Genomic DNA, 23,201 nt, shown 5'->3' with positions numbered 1-23,201 from the left:
TGCCGTCATCTCCGGACTCCCCCCAAATCCCCCCAAAGACCCCAAACCTCCAAGTTGTCCTCAGGCAGTAAAATCTCAATAGTTCTGCTGGGGTAGGTGTTGGGGGTACCCTGCTGCTCAGACCTGAGCCCTCCAGGCAGCAGAGCCCCCTCCTCACCCTGTCTGTTCCCCAAAGGCAAGAGGGAAGGGATACCCCAGCCTGAGGCAGAGCTTCCCCATCTTCTCCCTCCTGCAGGCAGGAGTCTCAGGGTCCAGACCCTTCCCTGAGCCCCCACTACCCCAATTCCTGTCTACAGGGAATTAAGCCCTAGCCCAGGATGAGAAGGGGTAAGCCTCATGCAGTATGCCTTGCCGGCCCCAGCCCTGGAGGAAGAATTTGCTGTTACTTTGAAGACTACTGAGTCCTTTTACTCCTGCCCTGTGGGATGCAACCCAAACATCTCGCGGGGGGGGGGGGGGGGGGTTGGAGGCTGGGGACACAATACTCTTTTGTAATATAGCATTTCCTACAAAAAACTGAGTTTATACTTTGACCGGATGTCAACTTGTGTGTTCTGTGGGATGTGAAGGGGGTGGGGGTGGGGACACGATGGGAGACCAATCGGGCGTCTGGAGCTGTAGGAAATCGGCAGGCTAGAAGCCAAGGTGGGTTACAGGCAAAAAGCAAAAGGGCCAAAGATATTTTTTTTAAATTAAGTGAGGGGATAATGAATTAAAAATTCATAAACCAAAAACAATGATGGATAATGGAAGGAAAGGGGGAGGAGTCCAGGGCACGGTGGTTAATGACAAGGAACGACAGTCGAATGGGCAATGGACGGAAATAAACGGAACAGAGACCGAAATGGCAGTAATTCAGGCTGCAGGACTCCGGTTTAAAGGATAAATGGCAAGTAAGGTGAGACCAAAAGCAAAATTGCGAATAATAGGAGCTCGGGGCATTGTGGGTAATGGAACTGAATGAATGAGCCAAAGGCAGAGGGATAATAGAGGAATAGGGCCGGCAGGCATGATGGGTAGTGGACCCAAGAACGCGACGGCTAATTAAAGAAGCGCTAGAAGGATGATGGAAGCAAACAGGCAGAAACCGGCTAAAGGTAGTGCAGGAAATGAAGCCGAAATGAATGGGGCAGAGGCATGCTGGGTAATGGGACGGCAATGAATGGGCCAAAGATAGAAGCCGCAGTGACGCAAGGGGGGGCGGGGAACAGAAGGCATGATGGGTAACAAAAGGGGTGGGTCTACGGCAACTGTCGCGTTAAACACCTAAGGGGCATTGTGGGTAAGAAGCAGCCTGACTGGGTTCACATAACCGGTTAGGATTCTCCCGAGGCACTGTGGGAAGGGCCAGCACTTCCGGTTTTCGGTCGCCGGCTCTGGACTCCGGCGCTGCCCCGCTGCCGCGGTGCCTGGTGGGACTAGAGGCCTGACCTTGCTGCCTAGCAGCCTCTGCCGCGCAACGCACCTTTACCCGTGTCCCTCGACCCTGGCACGTTAGCCAATGAACGTACCAGACCGATTACGTCACCAGGATCGGCCTCCTGTACCCACGAGAGCCAATCAGGATGCTTCGAGGGCCAAAGCCGGCCAGTTACAGTGGCAATTTCGCCGCGGGGCGGAGTCGAAAGAAGGGCGCCCTCTGGAAAGGGGCGGAGGCGGCGAGTCAGTGGGCGTTTCAAAGTACGCAGCGCAGACCAATGGCAGCCGAACACCGGAACCCGCGGCGTTGCGAGCCAATAGATGCGGTCTCCGCGGGCCAATGGGAGAGGCGGGGGTGTGTGCCTTGACCTGCCTGTGAGTGGGAGCCAATAGAAAAGGACGTCCCAAAGAGGTGGGTGGGACTCCCAGCCCTGACTCCAATTGCACGGCCAGGCCTTGAAGCTGGTGGGCGGATCCCAGGGCATGCTGAACCAATGGGCTAGGTGGGGCGGGGCGACGGTGCTGGCGGCGGCGGCAGCGGGTTCGGTTGCGCGTGGCGCACGGGGTGGGAGCGGAGCCCAGGCCGGGTGCAGGCGCCGCCGCCAGTGAGAACCGGGGCCCGGAGCAGAGCGGGGTTTGGCTGGGACTGGACCCCGAGCGCACGGGCCCTGACCTTCGCCCTCTGACCTTTCCCCTTGCAGGCGACCATGGGGAACGTCTTGGCCGCTAGCTCGCCGCCCGCAGGGCCGCCGCCGCCGCCTGCGCCCGCCCTCGTGGGACTGCCGCCGCCTCCGCCCTCTCCTCCCGGCTTCACGCTGCCGCCGCTCGGGGGCGGTCTGGGCGCTGGGGCCGGTGCGGGTCGAGGTTCGGAACGGACCCCCGGTGCTGCCGCCGGCAGCGCCGCAGGGACCGCGGACGATGGGGCCTGCGGCTGCCTGCCCAACCCGGGCACGTTCGAGGAGTGCCACCGGAAGTGCAAGGGTGAGGGGCGACGGACCCGGCGGGGGTGTGAGGGCCCGGATCTCGGGGGGAGGGGGGGCGCTCCGAGGACCTTGGGAATTGGCACCGACCATTGGAAACATTTAACAGAGCGTTAGGAGTTGACGTTAGGATCGAATGGTGGAACATTGGACTTGGGGCATAGAACGATGGGATCGAATGGTGGAACCTCGGGACGAAATGCCAGAGCGGTGGAGAAAAGGCTTAGGGAGCTCAAGGAGCCCCGGGGTTCCGTCAGGCCAGCCTTCTTACGTGATCGGGAAGGAAACTGAGGCCCAAGGTCACAGTGTCAACAAGGGTCCAGTGGGGGTGGAACCCAAGTCTTCTGGAACTGGGCTTGGACGAGTTAGGATAGCAAAAGTGGCGCTGACTGACTGGCATTCAGTGTACGTTAGTTAATTCATTAAATCCCTGCAATGTCTCCACGTGGTGAGCTTACAGATGACATCTTACAGGTGACAAGCTTGACAGAGACTTAAAGTGACTTGCCTTGGGTCACATGGGTAGTAAACAGTGGCACTGGGATTTGGGTGCAGGCAAAGAAAGGCCTGGTCCTGGCCCCTGATTTGGTTAGACTGGCTCTTTATTGGTTGGGGTACTTTTGTGATGCTGTGCTTGTGGGTGGGAGAGCTGGGATGGTAGGGAAGGAAGGGATGAGAGTCGGTGTGTTTGCGTAGGGGTGTGTGTATGTGTGTGGAGGGTGACAGCGAGTCTCTTCTTCAGAGCTATTTCCCATTCAGATGGAAGGTGTCAAGCTCACAGTCAACAAAGGGTTGAGTAACCATTTCCAGGTGAGCCTTCCTGGTGCCCTTACTCCCCTGAGGTCATCCCAACCATCCCCCTGCACCTACACATGCAACCCCCTCGCTCCCCCCTAAAGGGCTAGGCTCCTTGGCACCTGAAAAGACTCAGAGACACAGTGCCAGGCTGACTGCTCATTGGGTCCCAGTGGAAGTGTTTAGGGACCCAGAACCCGGGGACGCCCCACCACCCTTAACATCCAGGCAGGAGTGAAGGACCGGGTACGTAGTCGCATCTCCAGCTTGTCTTTTCTCTGGGCGTCTAAGTAGTCAGGCCGAACCTCCCAGTCCCCATCCCCTGCCCTAACCCAGAGCCGCTCGTCTTTTCCTCCATGGTGGGGAAGCCAGACTGGCAAGTATCCCATCCCAGGCTGGAAGGGAGCTTTGCTGGGGGTAGGTTCGGCTGGGTTTATTGGGGAGGGGGTGGCCTACGGGCTTATCCCTGCGGCCTTCCATGTTCTCCCAGGTGAACCACACAGTAGCCCTCAGCACAGTTGGGGAGTCCAACTACCACTTCGGGGTCACGTATGTGGGAACAAAGCAGCTGAGTCCTACAGAGGTGAGGTTCCTTTTGTCTTTTCATTGTATCTTTTTTCTAACCAGCATGTAGCCAAGTATCCTGCAAAGAAGGCTCTGTCAGTAGGAGGCCTGAGCTGCCCAGGGAGCTCAGAGGGTCTTGGCAGGTGGGGGGACTGCCTCTCCAAGGTGCTTTGGAATATGGTCCCTCCTTCATCCCATTTGGCCCTGCCCTCGGCCAGCCCTGTGCTGGCTTGGGGTCACCAGATTGTGAGGACCCAGAGTAGGCAGGGCTGAACTGGAGATCATACAGGGCCTTGAATGCCAAACAAGGCATTTGAACTTGCTCTAGGGGGCAGTGGAGAGCCACGGAAATATTTGGACTGGGAAAGACATGGTCAGGTTTAGGCTTTAGGGCTGTCCCTCAGGCAGCCATGCAGAGGCAGAGTTGAAGGAATGGGGGTGAAACTAGAGGCCTGGTAGGAGGCTGGGCAAGATGCAGGTGGAGGTGAGGGCCTGAATTAGGTCTCTACTTCTATCAGCTGTTGCCATTCAGTAAATTCATTTATTCAGCATATCTTCATTGTACTGCATTCGGTGCCCAGCCCTGTGCTGGATGGTGCTGGGGACAGAGCAGTGACTGAAATGGCCACAGAATTCACAGTCTAGTAGAAAAAGAGAACAGACCTGTCCCCAGAGAGTGACAGTCCGAGGTAGGCAGGACTGAAATGCCAGGGGTGGGGGATGGGTGCAGCCCAGAGGGACACCTAACAGCCTAGGTGGTCAGGGAGGACGTCCTGGAGGAGGGGACCTCAATCTGAGGTTTTCTGACGCTAGGGTTCTCACATAGGCTCACCATGCATGTATTTCCATAATGCTAGACCTCTGACCTCTGACCTTGCCCTCTGCACCACAGGCATTCCCCGTGCTGGTGGGTGACATGGACAACAGTGGCAGCCTCAATGCTCAGGTCATTCACCAGCTGGGCCCTGGCCTCCGGTCCAAGATGGCCATCCAGGTGAGTGGAAGCCAAGTCAGCTGTTCCCCGAACCTCCCTGAGCACTCGACTACCCTCTACACTGTCTCTTCACCCTACAGACCCAGCAGTCGAAGTTTGTGAACTGGCAGGTGGATGGGGAGTACCGGGGTTCTGACTTCACAGCAGCCGTCACCCTGGGGAACCCAGATGTCCTGGTGGGTTCAGGTAAGAGGCACAGGGCTTGGAGGGCAGTCAAATCTCAGTCCCAGCTTTCCCGGCAAATCCATTCCTTCCTCTGGATCTCCTTTTCCACTGTCTAGAAATAGTCAGGGGCCAGGAGTGATTTTTGAAACATCTGGCAATGTAGCATCAGGCACAAGCAAGTAGGTTCAAACCCCCAGCTCTGCCACTGGCTACACTGCAACTGTAGGCAAGTTCCTTCACCCCCCGTGGGCCTCTTTTCTCCTCTGTTATCATTGGGCTACCTCACAGGGCGGTTGAAGAGGTTATTTAAGTTCTTTCGTGTGAAACACTTCAAGTGGCGTGGGGCACATAACGGGTCCCAGAGAGATGTGGGCTGCTCTTATTACTTGGTGGGGCTCTGGGGTGGTTTTGAGGCAGAGATCCCAGCGTGGGTGGGTCCATGTGCAATTCGGGAGGCAGCGATGGTTGGGTGGGGGCAGGTAGTCTGAATCTGAGACAGAAGCTGACAAGGAAAGTTCCTGTCTGGGTGGGTGTGGGCAACAACCGCATAACTCGTGCGTGTCTAGTCTGTTCTTGGTTCCCTTTTTTTTTTGTCTACTGGGTATTGTCTTCAATTTCTCTACTTGACCGTTCATCAGGAGTGTCTTGGGTGTGTATTGCCTACATTCCAGGCCCTGAAGATAAGGTGTGGCAAGCAAAGGAGGATTAGGTTTGTCCTCTGGGATCTTCCATTCCAGAGGACTTAGACACAAGGAAAGCGTCACAAAAAGAAAAAAAATGTCAGGTGATGGGGAGGGGGTTGGAAAGATTAGCACCTTTGGAAGGGTGGGTGGGGTCCTTGGAGAAAGCCTTTTTACCTAGGTGCTCTTTGATTAAAGATTAAGGACTTGAGGGAAGGTGCCATGCAGATCTGTGGGGAAAGAGCTCTTGGGCCCTTGGCAACAGCAAGTGCAAAGGCCCTGAGGCAGGAGGATGCTTTACTGCCACACCAGAAGGTGGAGGGGGGGCTATAATGGGTGGGGAGAGAGAGCTAGAAGTCAGAAGGTCAAGGAAGGGGCCAAGTCAGCTGAGGCTTTGTAGTAAAACTTTAGCCTTCACTCTGAATGAGTCAGGGGCCACACCAAAGGTTTGTAAGCACAACAGGGACAGGAGCTGATGTAGCTTCTAATGGGACCCGCCATGCTGCCCCATGGAGAGCAGCCTATGAGGGGCTCTCCCCTAGGGGCAGTGGAGAGGTGAGGAATGGTCAGGCCTGATGTACTTTGAAAGTGGAGCCCACGGGGTTGGCCTTGGGTGTGGGAGGTGAGCGAGAAGAGTCGGGATGACTCCATAGGTTTGGGCTTGAATTACCGGAAGGATGGGAGTGTGGGTTCCAACATTTGTATCTGTCGCTCTGCCATTTGCTTGGTCTTGGAGAGTCATTGGCTCTTAGACATCGAGTGGCTTTGTGAAGGCAGGAAGCCAGAATCCTGGGGAGAGCCCTCGTTTCTGCCTGCTGGGGGGCCAGAGAGCCTCCTCAGAGGAGGTGGTGCCCGAGCTCCCCAAGGAAGGGCAGGGGCCACCCCAGAAGGGAGGCCGGGAGCAGTGGGAAGGGGTGAGGAGAGAGGGGAGGGCCATCCCGCCAAGTCCAGGGGATAGAGGGACCTCGGAAGAAGAAACGTGTCCCCTGCTGACCTCTTGACATCATCACCTGGCTCTGTTCATGTGCTCCCTCCAGCTGGGCCACAGGAGCTTTGCTGAGACTTTTTGGAGCTGCCACATTCTTTCTACCCTATGACCCTTTCACATGCTATCTCCATTGCTTAAAGTTCTCTCTGGGCTTTTTTTTTTTTTTTTTTTTTTAAGACTTATTTATTTATTCATGAGAGACCCAGAGAGAGAAAGAGAGGCAGAGACACAGGCAGAGGGAGAAGCAGGCTCCATGCAGGGAGCCCGACGTGGGACTCGATCCCGGGACCCCTGGATCATGCCCTGGGCCAAAGGCAGACACTCAACCACTGAGCCACCCAGGTGCCCTGGGATCTCCTTGTTCTGATCAGCCGCCTTGCCCACTAGGGTGGCAGCCCTCTCAGGGCAGGAACCTGCTCATCTCCCTTGCCACTGTGTGCCTGGAACCATGCCAGGAACAGAGTAAACACTCAGAAAATACTGAACAGGGAGCAAGTGGCAGTAGCGGCATGCCCCGTGTGGTACTGCCACTATCCTGAGAGCTGGAAAGGGGAAGCGCTTCCCAAGGACACATAGCGGGTCAACGTCCAGAACCCAGGTGCTCCTCTATGGTGCCAGGCACACCCCCTGTGCGCTCTCACTGGCATCGTCCTGTGCTTCCTGGCGCTAGCTTCTGGGTCCCTCTGCCCTGGAGCCCAAGGCCGTGGGACACCCTTCGTCTCTTAGTTCTTTTCGTCCCATCTAGCAACAGTTGTGACGTCATCTGTCACAAGGGCACCAAAACGGTGATCACCTCTGGGTGAATGATTTAGGGAGGAAGAGGCCAGGTGCAGTTGGGCTTCCGTCTGTGTTGGGGCTGCGTGTTGTCCTGCAGCAGGCAGGGGGATGTCACTGTTCCTCTGACCCCTTGTTTCACAGGTGAGGAAAATAGAGGCCCAGGGGTGAGAGCAGGGGCCTGGGGGCTCACTGCCAGGAAACCGAGAAGCTGGGATTTGAATTGTGGTCTAACGCGAGGGTCTGTATTCCTTCTCCATGCCCTCTCTGTGGCTTCGGCTTCTTCCCTGGAGCCCAGGAAAGCCTCGCATATGCCCGGCCCTCAGCAGGGCAGTGCCAGGATGCAGCAGTGACAGCACCATCCTATTACGGGGCTCCCAGCCCAGTGCAGGGGGGGCACCTTTGCTTTTATTTATTTGTTTTCCTTAAATTTTATTTATTTGCGAGCAAGAATGAGAGAGCATAAGCCGGGGCAGGGACAAAGGGCGAGGGAGAAGCAGACTCCCCACGGAGCAGGGAGCCCAACATGGGATTGGATCCCCCAACCCTGGCATCATGACGTGAGCTGAAGGCAGGTGCTTAACCAACTGAGCCACCCAAGCGCCCCAGGATATTTGCTTTTAAACAAATGATCATGGGGTGACTTCTATAACGTGAAAAATCCTACCCGGGAAAAGTTCAGACTGCCAGGAGAGCTTATAACTACCGCTGCCCTACTACATACACACACACCATTTCGCCTAGAGCGACAGGGACAGCTTCTCAAAAACTGGTGTCTGGTCAAAGGAGGGTGAGGAGGGCACTCCTAAGGCCCGTGGGGCACAGCACATGAACAGCAGAAGGTTGTCCCATCTGGCTGGGGCCGAGGACTCCTGGTGTGGGGCCCAGACAAGCAGGGAAAAGGCCAGGGGGAGTGAGTGGGCCCAAACCTTCCTGCTGCCCCATCTTTGTCTCCTGCTACCTGCCCAGCAGGTTTGGGAGGTGGACCTGGAGGTACAACTTAACCAGGTTGCCTGGCTCTGCCAGTTGCCCAAGGCCACCTCTCTGCTCACAGACCCCACTCACTTTCTTTTCTTCCCGCTTCCCGGCTGCTCTAGACGCCGCAGGATGGCCCCCACTTGGGCACCCCTGGTCCTGACAGAGGTCCTGCCTCAAGGAGCCCCTGTTCCTTTGGGGAACTAGGTCTGGACACAAGGTGGGAAGGACAGACTGGGTTCTAGGTACAAGGAGGAGTCAGGATCTTCGAGCAGGAAGGATGGGGCGAACAAGCCAGGTTCCATGGGGAACAAGAAAGACAAGTGGCAGAGAGCATGTTCTGATCCTAGTCCTCAGACTCCCAGTGGCTTTTATATCCACCCCCCCCCCCCCCCACCAACTGCAGGGGCGGGGAAGGTAAAAGCAGGGAGCCTGGGGCAGGGTGAGGGCCTCGATCCCATGGTGACCCTGGCTCCAGTCACAGGGCGTGCTAGAGAAAAGTACCCCAATCCAGGAAACACTTTAGGGGCGAATGTGTAGTTGGGGAGACTAAGCAGGGGAGGATGTGCATGGGGAAGAGCATGCTCCACGTATTCATGCTGCCTGCAGGGACGGTGGTGGCTGTGTCTTGGGAAGAGGGAGGGGCTCAGTTTTGAAGCTGGGGCCCAGCCATGCAGGACCCTGCTGCTGAGTCTCCTGGGCACTAGAGCTATGTCAAGTTCTGAGCAAGAGAATAAGGTTAGGTGTGTGCATGAATTAGATCCCTCTGTGCTGCAGGTATAATTAGTTGGAGAGGGCAAGGCAGGCCAGGAGATGGGAGGCAAGTTCAGGGGTCCCCCAGCCCTGAGGCCACATAGGTGCCAGAGCTGAGAGACCAGAGACTCTGAGTTGAAGTGCCAGCCTCTCTGACCACCTTTAGTTTTCCCTCTGGGGCCACAGTTTCCTCCTCATTGCATGAGGGCAAACCCAGCCAGGGGTGCACTGGCAGTGGGGGCTGACCCCAAGTCTCCTGCCCTAGTGGGGAAGGGATGCACACTGTGGCCCACATGAGCCCAAAGGGCCCCACTCAGCCTACCCCTGACCACACCCTCCACAGAAGACCCTGCACCAGAGCCAAGGCCGTGAGCCTCCCCAGCCCCGCTGGCGGCCCTCACCAGCTGTGCTCACAAATGGGACAGGTCCCTGACCCTGTGTGCTCATCCCTGTTCTGTCCTGTCCCTGTCCTACCTTCCTGGCTCTCCCCATGTCCCTCTGTCCCTGCCTTCCCCCTACCCCCAATCCTCTTCCTCGCTGGGTCGTGACCTCCCAGCCCAACTGCATCTGCTTAGTCTCCCCTGGGAGTCTTCCATCCCTCTCCCCCCCCTTTCTGATTCTGTTTCCGTTTCTCCATGTAGATGTCCTATTTTCTCCTTCACCATCACTCTGTCTCCCGACTCTTCTCCCCGCGCCCCACCCTGTTCCGTGTCTGCTCGCCTAGGCTCCAAAGACAGGCATGAATGCGTCAGCCCTTGGGCTCCAGAAATCCAACCCAGCAGTGGACAGTTGCTTGTTAGCCACTCCCAGGGGGCTCAGGGCTGTCCCCACTGCCAAGAGGCAGGGGGGAGCCAGATGGCGACCTCAGCATGACCAGTCCAGCACTGGACACTGCACTGTGCCTCATTTACTCCTTGAGACTTTAGTACAACTTCAAGAGGTAGTCCTGTTCCCAGAGAAGTGACACCAGTGGCCTGCTATTACTCCCCCGGCAAGTGGCAGGGCTAGGATTTGAACCCAGGCTGTCTGGCCCCCAGAGGCGTGCTCCTACCAGCCCTACCCTCCTGCCTCTCCCAGCAGCAAAGGGGTTCAGAACCCCTGAGAGGCAGAAGAAGCCCAGATTTCTGCCCCTGACATGTCTTGTGACTGCAGATCAGTGAATCACTCCCCTAGCCTCCGTGGACTCTAAACAGTGGCAAATGAATGCCTGCCTCACGGCCCGAGAGGCTGACCTCACTCCTCTGAACTGTTAAGCAAGGAGCCAGTGCTGGAGGCCTCAGGGGCAGGCCTTGAGCCTCCAGCAGGGGCAAACCTGGAAGGCTGCCTGGAGCAGGAGTCTGGCCTGACAGAAACCAACCACCAAGCCAAGGTGACCCCTTCCCTGACACCCCCCACCCCCTGTCTCACCCACAGGAATCCTCGTGGCCCACTACCTCCAGAGCATCACGCCGTGTCTGGCCCTGGGTGGAGAGCTTGTCTACCACCGACGGCCCGGGGAGGAAGGCACCGTCATGTCTCTAGCTGGGAAATACACATGTGAGCCCGGGGCCTGAGGGCAGGGTACGGGGCTGGGCCCAGGGTTCCAGGTCTGGGGGAGGAGAGGGACCTGGCTTCCACACGCACCTAACGCCACCCTGCTCTCTTACAGTGAACAACTGGTTGGCGACGGTGACATTGGGCCAGGCAGGCATGCACGCGACGTACTACCACAAAGCCAGTGAGCAGGTGCGCTGGGCCGGGGAGCGGCTGTGAGGGCACGCTCTGCAGGCGTGGGTGGCGGGGGGCCGGTGTGCCCGGGGGCTCCGGCCGGGAAGCTGACTCGTGCATGTTGCCCTGGCCCCTTCAGCTGCAGGTAGGCGTGGAGTTCGAAGCCAGCACGAGGATGCAGGACACCAGCGTCTCCTTCGGGTACCAGCTGGACCTGCCCAAGGCCAACCTCCTCTTCAAAGGTACGGGCCTCAGTTTCCCTACTTGTAGACACGTCGGCCAAAGGAGTTGGTGGGGGGTGGCTTGCGCGCACTTCTGTGGGCCCCCAAGTTCCCTGGAGACGCTCGTTAAGAAGCCAGATGCCCGGCCCTGGGTCTGGAGGCACCCACCACGCCTGCTCCCCACCCCCTCTTGCTCCTCCTTTCTGATAAGTGGGAGGCAACTTGGAGCGCATCTGGGCCACCCTGCTCATCGGACAGGAGGGGCCAGGCTCTGCCTGGTGAGTGCCGTCACAGCCCAATCCAGAGCCTCTTTCTGGGCCAACTCGGGTCCTTATGTTAAGTCTGGAGTCTTTCTTCTCGGACCTCAGTGGTTCTCAGGTTGGCGTCCAGGCTTCAGGCAGGGCTTCTCCAGGCGGCGATGAGGCCTAGGACTTGTTTGCCTCTGAAGCCGACCTCCTGTGCCTGCCTCTTGACCCCTCTCTCTGCACTCAGCCTGGTGTCGGAGGCTGGGTGTGGGTTCCAGCTCTGCTGTTCCTCTGCTCCCATGAGATGAGTGATGATCGGCCCTTTCTTTGGTGTGGGGACGGTCCCCCCACACTCGCACACCAGGAGGGTTCTGGTGCACAACTCCGAGGGAAGGTTTTGGTCTTCCTTCAGCAGCTACTGAGCACCTGCTCTGTGCCCAGCCTTCGTGCCGGGATGTTGGGAATAAAGTAGCTGCCGGGCTCTGTCCTCACAAGGCTCACAGCTGGGGATGTGACCCACCCATTCCCAGAGAGTGAAGACCTGGTGTGGATGGGATTGGGATGGGGGGGGCCCATGGTGTGGGAGGGGGCTTCTGGCAGGAAAGGGGTCATTAACCTGAGGCAGGGGAGGGGCGGAGAGGACAACTGAGCTGGTTGGCTCCCGGGGCCCAAAACCTGGAGGTTCAGGAAGAGGTTTCCAGGTAGAAGGAACAGTACCGTCAGAGGTCTAGAAGCCGGCAGTCTGGTTGCTGGTGTCTGAGGCGGCCTGGAGTGTGACTCCACAGGGACAGGGCGGGAAGCTGGGTCTCAACGTAGCCGTTTACCTGCAGGGTCCGTGGACAGCAACTGGATTGTGGGTGCCACTCTGGAGAAGAAGCTCCCGCCCCTGCCCCTGACGTTGGCCCTCGGGGCTTTCCTGAATCACCGGAAGAATAAGTTCCAATGTGGCTTTGGCCTCACCATCGGCTGAGCCCCTCCTGGCCCCCGCCTTCCACCCTTCCTCCTCCAGATCCCACCTCCCTGTCCCCCTGCCGTGGAGGGGAGACCTGAGCCCTCCTCCCCCTCCCTTCCCTCCCTCCTTGGGGGCCAGGGGGGCAGTGGAAAGGAGGGGACCCATCACCCAAGCAGCTGAGGGGGGGGATTCTGGAACCACAGGCGCTTCAGGATTCGGAGCACTAGGGGCAGGGTTGCCCAGTGGGCCTGGAGTCCCAGCAGGGATTCCAGAATCGAGGGGCACGCCAGATTCTGAGCACCAGGGGCAGAGGTGGCCAGACAACCTCAGGGAGGTGTTGGGGCATCCCCGTCTCCCCCCAAAGGGCCCTGGGCCTGGCCCTGAGGGGTCCGCAAGAAGAGGAGCTTCCCCGTCCCCGGTCAGTCAGCCCGCGCCCTCCTTCCCACCCAGCCCTCAGTATAAATCATGTTTATAAGTTATGGAAGAACCGGGACATTTTACAGAAAAAAAAAAAAACCAACAAAAAATACACGTGGAAAAAAAAAGGAACCAGGAGGCGTCTGATTTGCTATTTGTAGCCCCTCCTGCCAGCCCGTCCAGACCGACCTCTCGGTGGCCAGGAGGGGGCGCTGCGGGGCGGAGCCCGGAAGGCTTCCTAACCGCCAGGGAGTCGGCCTGGCCAGAGATCACACATCCTCCCCGTGACTTGTGACTTCTGCTGGGACATCACAGGCCTTCCCTCACCGGCAGGGCCGGGTCTGTGGTCGCTCACCCCAGCCTGGCCCCGCCCCAGTGGCTGCTGCCTGAAGCAGTGGACTGATGGCTGGGGGTGGGGGGGCGCTGATGTGCGGGGGACCTCTTCGTGACTGGAGGGTTGGAGCTTTCAGAAGCTTCTGAAGGATTCCAGCACCTGGAAAGACTTCAGAATCCATTAGCTACTCCTCAGGGGGCAAAGGGCTTCTGGGCCTGGGGTGGGGGGACGCTGGAGTCTGACTCCAGGCTGGCTCCAGATGCCTCCTTGGCACGGAGACGGGGAGGACATAGAGGTGTGGCTTGTGCCCACCTCAGGTTCCAGTAAACTCACACTCCTGACCTCTCCAGACCGGAACTGAAACCACACACATAATGGGCTTTGGAGAGGGAGGCCATTGAGCAGAGATGACCCCTCATCACCCAGGGAAGCCACCCCTGCTCATTTCCTGCCGGCGCCCTTTGAGGCCAAAGCAAACAGGCCCAGGCCTGGCTGCTGTCCTGGGACCAGTCTTTGGGCCTCCATGGACCCCACGGCACCCAGTGTTCACGCACCCTTGAGGCAGCAGGCATGAAGCTCGGCCCTACTTTGCCGTGTGGCCTCACCCACCTCAACCTGGGCTTCTCTGGGGAACAGCCAGGACTCCAAGCGGGCTGCTAGCAAGGTGACGGTCTCGACGTGGCCAATCAGAGCAGCTGGCCCCGTCTGCCCCAGGAACAGTTCTCGGGATTTCGTGCACTCAGCAGCTTGCATCACCGAACGGTGGTGTAAGTGGGACCATTTTCCTGGTTTTGTGGAGCAAGGAGTAGGGTGGTGAGAGAAGCTCGATCGCTTGCCCAAGGTCATGCAGCTGGCAGGAACCCGGTTTCGGCCCAGAGTCCGCAGTCCTAACCCGGCAGCCGGAGGGCTCCATAGCCCCGCGGAGGGCATCCTGCGGGGGCGCGCCGGGACCTACAATGTTCCTCCTAGGGAGGAGGGCTGGATCTGCATTTTGGAAATGCGAAGCGGGACTCAGAGAGGTGCTCGCCTGTGCCCGAGGTCACAGCCAAAGGGGAAGCTAGGATTAAAACCCAGGTTTACACAGTGCCCCCCCATCCCTTCTGGGTCTGGGCCTCTGGTCCTGCTCTCCCTGAGTCCCAGGAGTCTAGGCAGCACCCCCAGCCACCTCCCCTTGGAACCCAGGAATCCAAAACCCCAGCCTTCTCTTCGCCTCTGCCCCAGGATTTCAGCCCCCAGCCCCCTCTTCCAAATTTGATTCATCCATCAGAGAAAAGAAGGGGCGCGAAGGGGTGCCGGGGTCTGCCACAGCTCCTTCCCTGGCGTGCCTAGCCCCTCCGAGCGGAGGAGGGGGCCTGAGTTACTGAGATGTCACCTCCCTTCGTGGGGGCCAGGGTGGGGTGGAGGGGCATCACAGGGCCTCCAACCACCCCCCTCCTTCCCCCTGCCGGGTGTGGGAAGGGGTGGGGGAGAACAGCCCACCTCGTGACTGGGGGCCGGCCCAGCTCCCGGGCCGGGGAGGAGTGGGCGGGGCAGGGGGAACATTATAATTGGACGAGTCTGGTATCCCTGAGTCCTACTCAGCCCGAGCGGAGGCGAAGGAGGAGGATTCCCGGGAGCCGGTGAGAAACCGAGTTGAGGGCACAGAGACCAGCTCAGGGCTCCCGGGAGCGACGGGCTGGGGCGAGGTGACTGTCAGACGCGAGGACCGGGGCAGAGGCAGCAGCCGGGGAAGAGGATGCACGCAGGGGTCGGACCTAGGAGGAGGAGTGGGCCGCAAGAGCATCCCGTCCTGGCTGGAAGGTGGGGCGGGGGGAGCAGCTGGACCTCTCGAAGAACCGGATGAGCCAGGCCACGAATTGTCACTGCCATTCCTTGAGCGCTTCCCGGGTGACCCCTCAGATCTCCAGGGCTTGGAGGCCCAGGGGCGGCGCGAGGTGGCCAGAGCGCTCACCGGAGGACTTGTCAATGAGAATTAAGTTAGCTCATGGGTGGAACATGACGTTTAGATGTGAAGCTGGGGCTTAGAATGTGAAGGGAGGACGAGGAATGCGAGGTTGGAACTTAGAAGCCACGGTCGGGGCTCTCATGCAACTCGGGGCAGAGTGAGTGGAATTTGAACCCCTGGGAGAGGGGGATGGAATTTGGGCGGCGGAGGCCGACCTGGTGATGGGGAGATAGGAGGAGACAATGAGGGAGTTAAATCAACAACGGAGGGACCGCTCGGTAAATGTTTGTGATTGGATTCGGCCCGATGCAGACTTGGGGGCGCGGGCAAGACTCCGTGGGCCGCGAGCGGGTGGGGCGGGGCTCCGGGTGGGAGGGGTCCCCACTGGCTGCCCAGATTGACATTTCTCCCTCACTCGTACTGACCAATCGCAGGCTGGAAGATGAAGGTTCTGTGGGCTGCGCTGGTGGTCACGCTCCTGGCAGGTAGGTGGGCGGGGCTTGCTCAGGTTCCCTGCCCCTTCCTCGCATCCTCACCTGCACCCCGGGGTGGGCCCTTCTCTCATCCCTGGGTCCCACCTTCAGCTGATCTGTCTTCCCCTTGAGGGGAGGCCCAGGTCTGAGGCCTCCCATCCACTGGCTCTGAGCAGTTGTTTTACTCTCTCTGGGCCTCAGTTTCCCCATCCTTAAACCGGGAGTTAACAACAGTTCCTAATGCATTGTTGTCAGGCAGGTAGCGAGCCTTAGATTCGTGTCTGCCGTGAGTAGGTTTATTCCTCACGGCAACACGGCCCTGCACGGAGCAGACACAGATGCTCCACATGTGCCTGTCAGGTGAACTGGGCATCCCCCCACCGGCTCCCTGACGGCCAGTGCTCTAAAGCAAGCGCGGGAGCATATGTGGAGCACCTGCTGTATACGAGGCACTGCGGGCCTGGAGCGGGCCGGGAGGCTGACCGCCGCGAACTTGCTCTGTGCAGGATGCTGGGCCGATGTGCAGCCGGAGCCGGAGCTGGAGCGCGAGCTGGAGCCGAAGGTCCAGCAGGAGCTGGAGCCAGAGGCCGGGTGGCAGACTGGCCAGCCCTGGGAGGCGGCGCTGGCCCGCTTCTGGGATTACCTGCGCTGGGTGCAGACGCTGTCTGACCAGGTGCAAGAGGGCGTGCTCAACACCCAGGTCACCCAGGAACTGACGTGAGTGCCCCCTGACACTCCCGCTGGGCAGTTCCTCCTGGAGCGTCCGCCAGTCTGGGCATCTCTGCCCATGTCTCGATCCCTCTTTCCATCTCAAGCTCCTGGCTATGGACCCCTCTGACTCTCTCAGCTCCTCCTGCCCCTGGCCACCCCTCCGTCAGGCTAGCTCAATCCCTCGCACCCTTCCCTTTCATCCCCGCGTCTGGCCGTCCCTGCCCCCACCATGCCCTCCCGCACCACGGGGTTTTCTCCCTGTTCCCCGCCCCCCCCCCCCCAGCTCTGCACACACATGCTCCCGCCCTCTCGGACCCCAGGGCGCTGATGGATGAGACCATGAAGGAGGTGAAGGCCTACAAGGCGGAGCTGGACGAGCAGCTGGGCCCCATGACCTCGGAGACGCAGGCCCGCGTGGCCAAGGAGCTGCAGGCGGCGCAGGCCCGGCTGCGCTCGGACATGGAGGACGTGCGCAACCGCCTGACGCAGTACCGCGGCGAGCTGCAGGCCATGCTGGGCCAGAGCAGCGAGGAGCTGCGGGCGCGCTTCGCCTCCCACATGCGCAAGCTGCGCAAGCGGGTGCTGCGGGACGCCGAGGACCTGCAGAGGCGCCTGGCCGTCTACAAGGCCGGCGTGCGCGAGGGTGCCGAGCGCAGCGTGAGCAGCATCCGCGAGCGCCTCTGGCCGCTGCTGGAGCAGGCCCGCGAGCGCAACGCCAAGGTGGGCGCCCTGGCCACGCAGCCGCTGCTCGAGCGGGCCGACGCCCTGGGCCAGCAGCTGCGCGGGCAGCTGGAGGAGATGAGCAGCCGGGCCCGCGGCCACCTGGAGGAGATGCGCGAGCAGATACAGGAGGTGCGGGTGAAGATGGAGGAGCAGGCCGACCAGATACGCCAAAAGGCCGAGGCCTTCCAGGCGCGCCTCAAGAGCTGGTTCGAGCCCCTGCTGGAAGACATGCAGCGCCAGTGGGACGGGCTGGTGGAGAAGGTGCAGGCGGCCGTGGCCACCATCCCCACCTCTAAGCCTGTGGAGGAACCATGAGCGCCCCGCATGCCACCTGCTGGGCCTCCCCCAACTCCTTCCCGTGCCCCCTGCCTGCTCCCACCGGCCTCCAGGAGGCCTGCCCCTGCCCCCAGCTGTCCTCCTGAAAGGGCCCTAGCTTAATAAAGATTCACCAAGCTCCACAGCAGCTGCTGGACTTCTGTGTGTGATTACTCCCGGCTCTGCCTCAGTTTCTCTTTTCTTCCCCACACTGGCCACACCACTCTGTCCGGTCCCCTCTGCTTGTGTGTCTGGTTTTTGGTCCCTTCTGATCCCTCCCTCTGTTCCTTTCAGAGTCTCCCTTCTTGCTCTGTCTCTGCTCAGCAGTACTCAATCTCTCTCTTCCCTGCCTCCCTGTCCCTTCTGGCTCTGAGACAAGGTTCTGGAATAGATCCACCCCTGGGGTGAATCCTGCAGTTGCCCCTGACTATGGCCGGGGAGGTGGTGGGCAGAGGGATAGGGGAAGCAACCTCTCAGCCTGAGCTTGCTCAGCTTCAGGATACTGGCTTCATGGAGTTGTGACCCCAAAGACCTGACACCACTGCAATTATGATTAAGTTCCCCCTTTTAATTTTTATTTTTTAAAATATTTAATTTATTTATTCATGAGAGACACACAGAGAGAGGCAGAGACATAGGCAGAGGGAGAAGAAGGCTGTATCAGGGAGCCTGATACAGAACTCATCCCAGGACCCCGGGATCATGCCCCGAGATGAAAGCAAGATGCTCAACCGCTGAGCCACCCAGGCGTCCCTAAAAGAAAGATTTTATTTATTTGAAAGAGAGCACAGCAGAGGGAGAAACAGGCTCCCCACTGAGCAGAGAGCCAGATGCAGGGCTCGATCCCAGGGCCCTGGGATTATGACCAGAGCTGCCCAAGGCATGGGTGCTTAGCGGACTGAACCACCCAGGCCTCCCTGGTTAAGCCCTTCTTGGCATTCCCCGGCCTTATCTGATTCTGCCTCCTGGCCTCCCGCCTCCTCTGGGTGAGTGAGAGGCTTCATTTTTCTTGCTTCCTGTTTTCCTCCACCTCTATCTTTTATCTCTTTCTCCTCCTGTTTCCCCCCCACACACACCTTCTGGTCCTGCTTGTTTCTTGTTTCTCTTCTCCTGCCCTCTGGGTTGGTCCTCTCCACCATTCTGTTGCACTTGGGCCCTCTCTGCCTCTCCAGTTCCCTCTGGATCCGCAGATCTCTTCATCTGATCTTCCCTGCCCCCTGCCCTCATCCTCTCCTCTACCCTCCAGTTGGGTTGCTGACCTCTGGTCTCTCCCAACAAGCCTACTGGGTGCTGGGTCCTGGCTGGAGAGGAGGAAGCTGCCCTTCCCCCACCCCACCCCCAGGAGGGGGTGCCACGCCCCCATGAAGAACTGGGGTCCAGGTCTGGGAGACAGCTGGGAGCTGACCTTCAGAGTGGTGCAGACTGAAGCCAGGAGCCTGGGGCCACCTGCTGGCATTCACTCCCACCCCCTCAATTCCCAGAGGAGGGGAGCAGGGTTCCAGCCCAGAGGACAGGCCAGGGCTTGAGCTTGTAACTCCTAGGCCCAGCTGCACTATTCCACGTGGCTCCTGCACATTCTGAACTCCGAGCTTTCACCAGCTGCCCTGAGTGCCCTTCTGGGGGCAGGCTGTCCTCCCCACCCCCCCAGATGACTCACCCTAGGCTTGGTGAGCAAAGGGCCAGTGGGCTTAGAGGCAGGGGGACTAGTCCCAGCCAAGTGTGCTGCTGATTCACTGTATGCCCTGGAGCTGGGGCCAAGCCCTCTGAGCCACAGCTGTCAATGCACGGCCTGGGATCAACCGTGTCTCCCCCTTGAAGAACTGAATCTTGGGTTCTCATGGATGAAGACAGCAGTCAGGTCTAGAGATGGCACCAGGGCTGGAGAAGTTTTGGGGAACAGAGCCTGGCAGGGGGTGCTGTGGGGCAGAAGCTGATCCCCCTCAGAGATTCAGAGGGGCAGCCTGAAGTCCAGAAAGGGGACAGACAGAGAGCCACCCCTCCCTTCGCCCCAATGGTGCTGAGCCATTGAATGTTCTTGGCTGTGCCTCGGTTTCCCCATCTGTAAATGGAAACCCCTGTAGCTAGCATGAGGAGGAGGAGACTGGAAAAGCCAAGTCATTCTTCTATTCCGGTGGGGTGGGGAAGGAAGGAGAAGAGACCTCTGGGTGGATGTCTGGGGAATGCTAGGCTCGCAGGGGAAGCAGATGTCTGGGAAGGCAGCTGGAGGGCTGACAGGGTCTGGATGCACTGAGCCAGCCAAGGGGTTGTCGCAATCCTGCCAGGGTCATGTCTGTGCGTCCCTTTCATAACCGTCCCCTCCCACCACCACCCCCAGGCTGACACGTGGTTGTGGGGGCACAAGGCCAGCCAACCTCAAGTCTGAGGCCAGGGCCACCCTCCCCACAGCTGCCAGGGATCACTGGCGGTCAAAGGCAGCCAGAGGAAGGGGGGAAGCATTGGACTCCAGCCCTGAGGGACGGATGTGGTGGGAGGAGAGACAGGGGAGGGGGGGAGAGCTTGGTGCCAGGAGGGGCCCGAAGGGGCAAGGGCAGATGCACTGTTTACCAGGGGGCCCGGAAGCTCGCAGAGTGGGAGAGCAAAGGGCTAGGAGGGGCCTGGTGGAATGGATGGAGGCGCACACCCTGGGATCCTTGCAGCTGGGGTTTTGCAGTTGAGACAGGTTGCAAAGATTCCTGCCCCAAAGATCGATGTGCATGGGGCAGGGGAGGGGGCTGTGGAATGAAGACCTCAGAGCACATCCGTGGAGGTCTGGGATGCTCCCAGATGCAGAGAGGTGGGGGGCTTGAGGGCTGGTCTGCAAGTGAGACTGGAAGTGGCCAGGGTCTAGGAATGTGGGGGTAGACTGGGTGACCCTGGAGTCATGGAGTTGGGAGTTGCTTGCGCTGAAGAGGCTTGCTAAGAAGAGAAAGGGGATGGAAGAGGAGGCCTGGAGAGTTCCAGCAAATTACAGAGATGCTCGGTGACAGAGAGACCCTTGAGTTCAGCAGGAGAAACACGCCCCCAGCCCTCACATGTAGGGAAGGGACTATGGCAGGCTGAGATCCACCAACAGGGAGATTTAGAGGTGCAGGTGCTGAACAGCAAGTGGCTTAAGGGACAAGGGATGTGCCCAGGCCCACCTGACCCCCGCAGCCCACCAGCCAGGCAGGGAAGAGGAAATGGTGGGTGGGCACGGGAGTGGGGGGAGGCCAGCGGCCCGGAGGCTTAAGGGGAGGGATTAACCTGCCCCGCCTCCACCCCAGCCCGATAAAGGCCTGGGCCAGGCCAGGACCTCCCACCTGCGCTTTCCGAGACCGCTCCAGGTTGGTGCTCGATACCTGATGCCCCTGATGCCCCGGGAGGGCTGCCCCTCCAAGAACACTAGAAAAGGGGTGGAGGGAACTCCGGGGAGGGAGGAGGGGTGTCACTGATCGCTCCCACCCCTGCTTCTGCTTCCAGAGAGCCCCTCCGGCCCCGCCATGAGGCTCATTCTGTCGCTCCCGGTTTTGGTGGTGGTTCTGTCGATGGTTTTGGAAGGTAAAAGCGGGATAGAAGAATCTGGGGGTTTGAGATTTGGAAGCTTGAAGCTGCCTACGTGCCTGGGCTCCAAGCTTGGAGGACGCTTGAGAGCTCTGGGGCCCCTTCTGTGCCCTGGTTTTCCTATCTCTCACCAATCACCCCACCCCCAACCGGGCAAGGTGGGTGAGGGTGCTCTAAGGGGAGGGCCGGCAGGTGGCAAGTCTACCTCAGGAAGCCCTAGCAACAGATGATGTATTGACTTGCCCCTCCAGGATTGGCTGTCCTGCTTTTACAACCTGGAAAGGGGAGGGGGAGGAGGGAGGCCTGACAGTAAGCTAATTCCCGGCAGCTTGAGCTCCATCTGGTCGCCTTAGTCCATCTTCCCCCCTCCCCTTCCCAGCCTAAAGCCATGACCTCCAAGAATCATTTAAAGATCTCCTTTCCCGTCCCCAGAATCTCAGCCTGAGGCTTCCCAATACTGACATTTTTGTAACCCTGCCCGTCTCTGGGCAGGTCCAGCCCCCGCCCAGGCGGCCGGAGAAATCTCCAGCACTTTTGAGCGCATCCCGGATAAGCTGAAGGAGTTTGGTAACACCCTGGAAGACAAGGCCCGGGCAGCCATTGAGAGCATCAAGAAGAGCGACATTCCTGCAAAGACCCGGTTAGGAACCTTCTCAGGGTTTGGGAGGGCTGGGGTATATCATTAACAGATTGGGGAAACTGAGACCTGGAGAGGCTGACAGCTTCCATGTGGTCATGGCTGGATCGCAGGGTGCCCAGATGTGGGGGACAGGTTCCTGACTCCTACCTAGGCCACAGTGTAGAAGTGGTCCTGTGAGGTGGTAAAAGGCCGAGCTTGGGTGTCGAGTCACCCCAGGTCCACAGGCTAGCAAAGACTCAGTTCTCTTTGTGTGATTCCAGAATAGATCTGGATGAGCCTTCTTCCTCCTCTGTTACATGGATGGTTCTGAGGAGAAGTAAACTAGGGGATTTGCATAGTGCCTGACACATGGTAAATGCTCAGTATGCTTTTTAACCAACAGTGACTCCATTTGGCCACTTAGATTAGAGGATCATTCATTCATGAACAAGTATTTATTGGGCATCTGCTAAGTGTCCAGGATTGTTCCAGTGTGGGGAATAATAGTGATGAATGAGATAAAGTCCCAGCCCACAGGGAACAGATTGTAAACCAGTGAATTTCCAGCAGGTCAGCCCAGACGGGGCTAAATACTGAGAAGACAATAAACAGGGTGGATGTAGACAACCAGTGTGGGGCTTGAACTCATGACCCTGAGATCAAGAGTTGTATATAATACCTCCTGAGCCAGCCAGACTCCCCTTTTCATATCTCAATTTAAAGTGTTATTGCTTCAGGGCGCCTGGGTGGCTCAGTAGGTTAAGCTTCAGACTCTTGATCTCAGTTCCAGTCTTGATCTCAGGGTGGTGAGTTCAAACCTACATGAAGCCTGGCTGTCTTACTTTAAAAGAGAGAGAGAGAGAGAACGAGAGAGAGAGAGAGAGATCTGAGTGATTAGGAAAATCCAGCCAGGCCTAGAAACATGGGAAGAATGTTCCTGTGGAGGGTGAGTGCAAAGGCCCTGAGCCAGGAAGATATGAACATAATCCAGGCCAGGGACACAGCCTGGGCAAAAAACAAGAAGGCTGAAGAGTGCCCCTGAATAACTAGGGGACAGCGTGCCAAGAGCAGGCTTGGTAGCAAGAGATAGCAAGCCTTGAAAGTTGTGCCCAGGGTGGAGTGTTCTGACTTCAAAGGGCTCTGGCCCATCTGGGAAATCCAGCCCAGGGCTCCTCCCAGTTCCACAGATGTGGGAACCATGCTCTGTCCTTGGGGGAAGGGAAAAGGGAAGATGGGGGAGGCAGGTAGGAGGCAGGATTTGGGCCCTCTGACCTGCCCTGAAACACCAAACTCAGTGACTCCTCCCCCATCTCTCCCTGCAGAAACTGGTTTTCTGAGGCTTTCAAGAAAGTGAAGGAGCATCTCAAAACTGCCTTCTCCTGAACACCAGGAGAGCCGCCCCTCTACTCTGGCCTGTGTGCCCCAGGAGGGGGCTCTGAAATTTCCCATCCCCTGGCTCCTTGCCAAGGACTTCATGATGTTCATGTCTACCCCCAACCTCCAATAAAAATCCTATAGAGAAATCTGAGTGGTCTTTTGCTGGGGGGGAGAGGGGGCTGCATCTTTTGAGGAGGCAAGGATTCAAATGTATTGAACGTTGTCTACTTGACCTGTGCCAAGGACTTTGAACTTCATGGTCTCAAAAAAATCCTCACAAGAACCTCGGGAGCAGGGGCCCTGTTAATTCCACGAGGGCATGGGGGCCCACAGAGGTGAAGTCACTTGTCAGGAATGGGAGAGCTGTTTCTCTGCTATATTCTTTCCCGACTGGGCTGCCCAAGATGAGGGACCGGGTTGGTTCAACACCATGAACAGTAGGTCTTTATTATACTTAAAATGGATGATGCCCCTCCTCCAGGAAGCCCTTCTTAGACCTCAGGCTGGGTCATCACTGCCTAGTAATGGGTCTGTC

General features: G+C 58.6%; 3 protein-coding genes across 6 annotated transcripts; all 3 read left to right on the top strand.

Moving 5' to 3' along the window:
• The first annotated feature begins 1,948 nt into the window (after positions 1–1,948).
• Positions 1,949–12,761, top strand: TOMM40 (translocase of outer mitochondrial membrane 40). Its single transcript, XM_038528617.1, has 10 exons — positions 1,949–2,024; positions 2,121–2,400; positions 3,142–3,209; positions 3,685–3,777; positions 4,651–4,752; positions 4,833–4,938; positions 10,501–10,623; positions 10,736–10,812; positions 10,934–11,036; positions 12,091–12,761. The coding sequence occupies exons 2-10, from the start codon at positions 2,127–2,129 to the stop codon at positions 12,228–12,230; spliced, it is 1,086 nt and encodes a 361-aa protein (XP_038384545.1). The 5' UTR covers positions 1,949–2,024; positions 2,121–2,126; the 3' UTR covers positions 12,231–12,761.
• Positions 12,762–14,473: 1,712 nt separating this feature from the next.
• On the top strand, positions 14,474–17,278 carry APOE (apolipoprotein E). Of its 4 annotated transcripts, none has more exons than XM_038528614.1 (4): positions 14,474–14,582; positions 15,343–15,393; positions 15,888–16,098; positions 16,413–17,278. In XM_038528614.1, exons 2-4 carry the CDS (start codon positions 15,351–15,353, stop codon positions 17,128–17,130), a joined length of 972 nt encoding a protein of 323 aa, XP_038384542.1. In that variant the 5' UTR covers positions 14,474–14,582; positions 15,343–15,350; the 3' UTR covers positions 17,131–17,278. The 4 variants fall into 4 exon arrangements, with proteins under 4 accessions (XP_038384542.1, XP_038384541.1, XP_038384543.1 ...); XM_038528613.1 differs by having other exon boundaries at positions 14,492–14,582; positions 15,332–15,393; XM_038528615.1 differs by having other exon boundaries at positions 14,519–14,648.
• A 3,149-nt stretch (positions 17,279–20,427) lies between these two features.
• APOC1 (apolipoprotein C1) lies at positions 20,428–22,812 on the top strand. The gene is made up of 4 exons (NM_001197048.1): positions 20,428–20,453; positions 20,590–20,667; positions 21,163–21,310; positions 22,612–22,812. The coding sequence occupies exons 2-4, from the start codon at positions 20,610–20,612 to the stop codon at positions 22,670–22,672; spliced, it is 267 nt and encodes an 88-aa protein (NP_001183977.1). The 5' UTR covers positions 20,428–20,453; positions 20,590–20,609; the 3' UTR covers positions 22,673–22,812.
• The last annotated feature ends 389 nt before the right edge of the window (positions 22,813–23,201 follow it).

Source organism: Canis lupus, chromosome 1 (assembly GCF_011100685.1).
Source record: "Canis lupus familiaris isolate Mischka breed German Shepherd chromosome 1, alternate assembly UU_Cfam_GSD_1.0, whole genome shotgun sequence".
In the NCBI taxonomy this organism is placed as follows: domain Eukaryota; kingdom Metazoa; phylum Chordata; class Mammalia; order Carnivora; family Canidae; genus Canis; species Canis lupus.
This window is presented reverse-complemented; position numbering and strand designations above follow the sequence as displayed.

Coding starts and splice junctions, on each gene's coding strand:
- TOMM40 (XM_038528617.1), top strand. CDS start 2,127: ATGGGGAACGTCTTGGCCGCTAGCTCGCCGCCCGCAGGGCCGCCGCCG. Junction 3,778..4,650: donor AGCAGCTGAGTCCTACAGAG/GTGAGGTTCCTT, acceptor TCTGCACCACAG/GCATTCCCCGTGCTGGTGGG. Junction 10,624..10,735: donor TCTAGCTGGGAAATACACAT/GTGAGCCCGGGG, acceptor GCTCTCTTACAG/TGAACAACTGGTTGGCGACG.
- APOE (XM_038528614.1), top strand. CDS start 15,351: ATGAAGGTTCTGTGGGCTGCGCTGGTGGTCACGCTCCTGGCAG. Junction 15,394..15,887: donor GGTGGTCACGCTCCTGGCAG/GTAGGTGGGCGG, acceptor TGCTCTGTGCAG/GATGCTGGGCCGATGTGCAG. Junction 16,099..16,412: donor CAGGTCACCCAGGAACTGAC/GTGAGTGCCCCC, acceptor CTCGGACCCCAG/GGCGCTGATGGATGAGACCA.
- APOC1 (NM_001197048.1), top strand. CDS start 20,610: ATGAGGCTCATTCTGTCGCTCCCGGTTTTGGTGGTGGTTCTGTCGATG. Junction 20,668..21,162: donor TCTGTCGATGGTTTTGGAAG/GTAAAAGCGGGA, acceptor GTCTCTGGGCAG/GTCCAGCCCCCGCCCAGGCG. Junction 21,311..22,611: donor GACATTCCTGCAAAGACCCG/GTTAGGAACCTT, acceptor CTCTCCCTGCAG/AAACTGGTTTTCTGAGGCTT.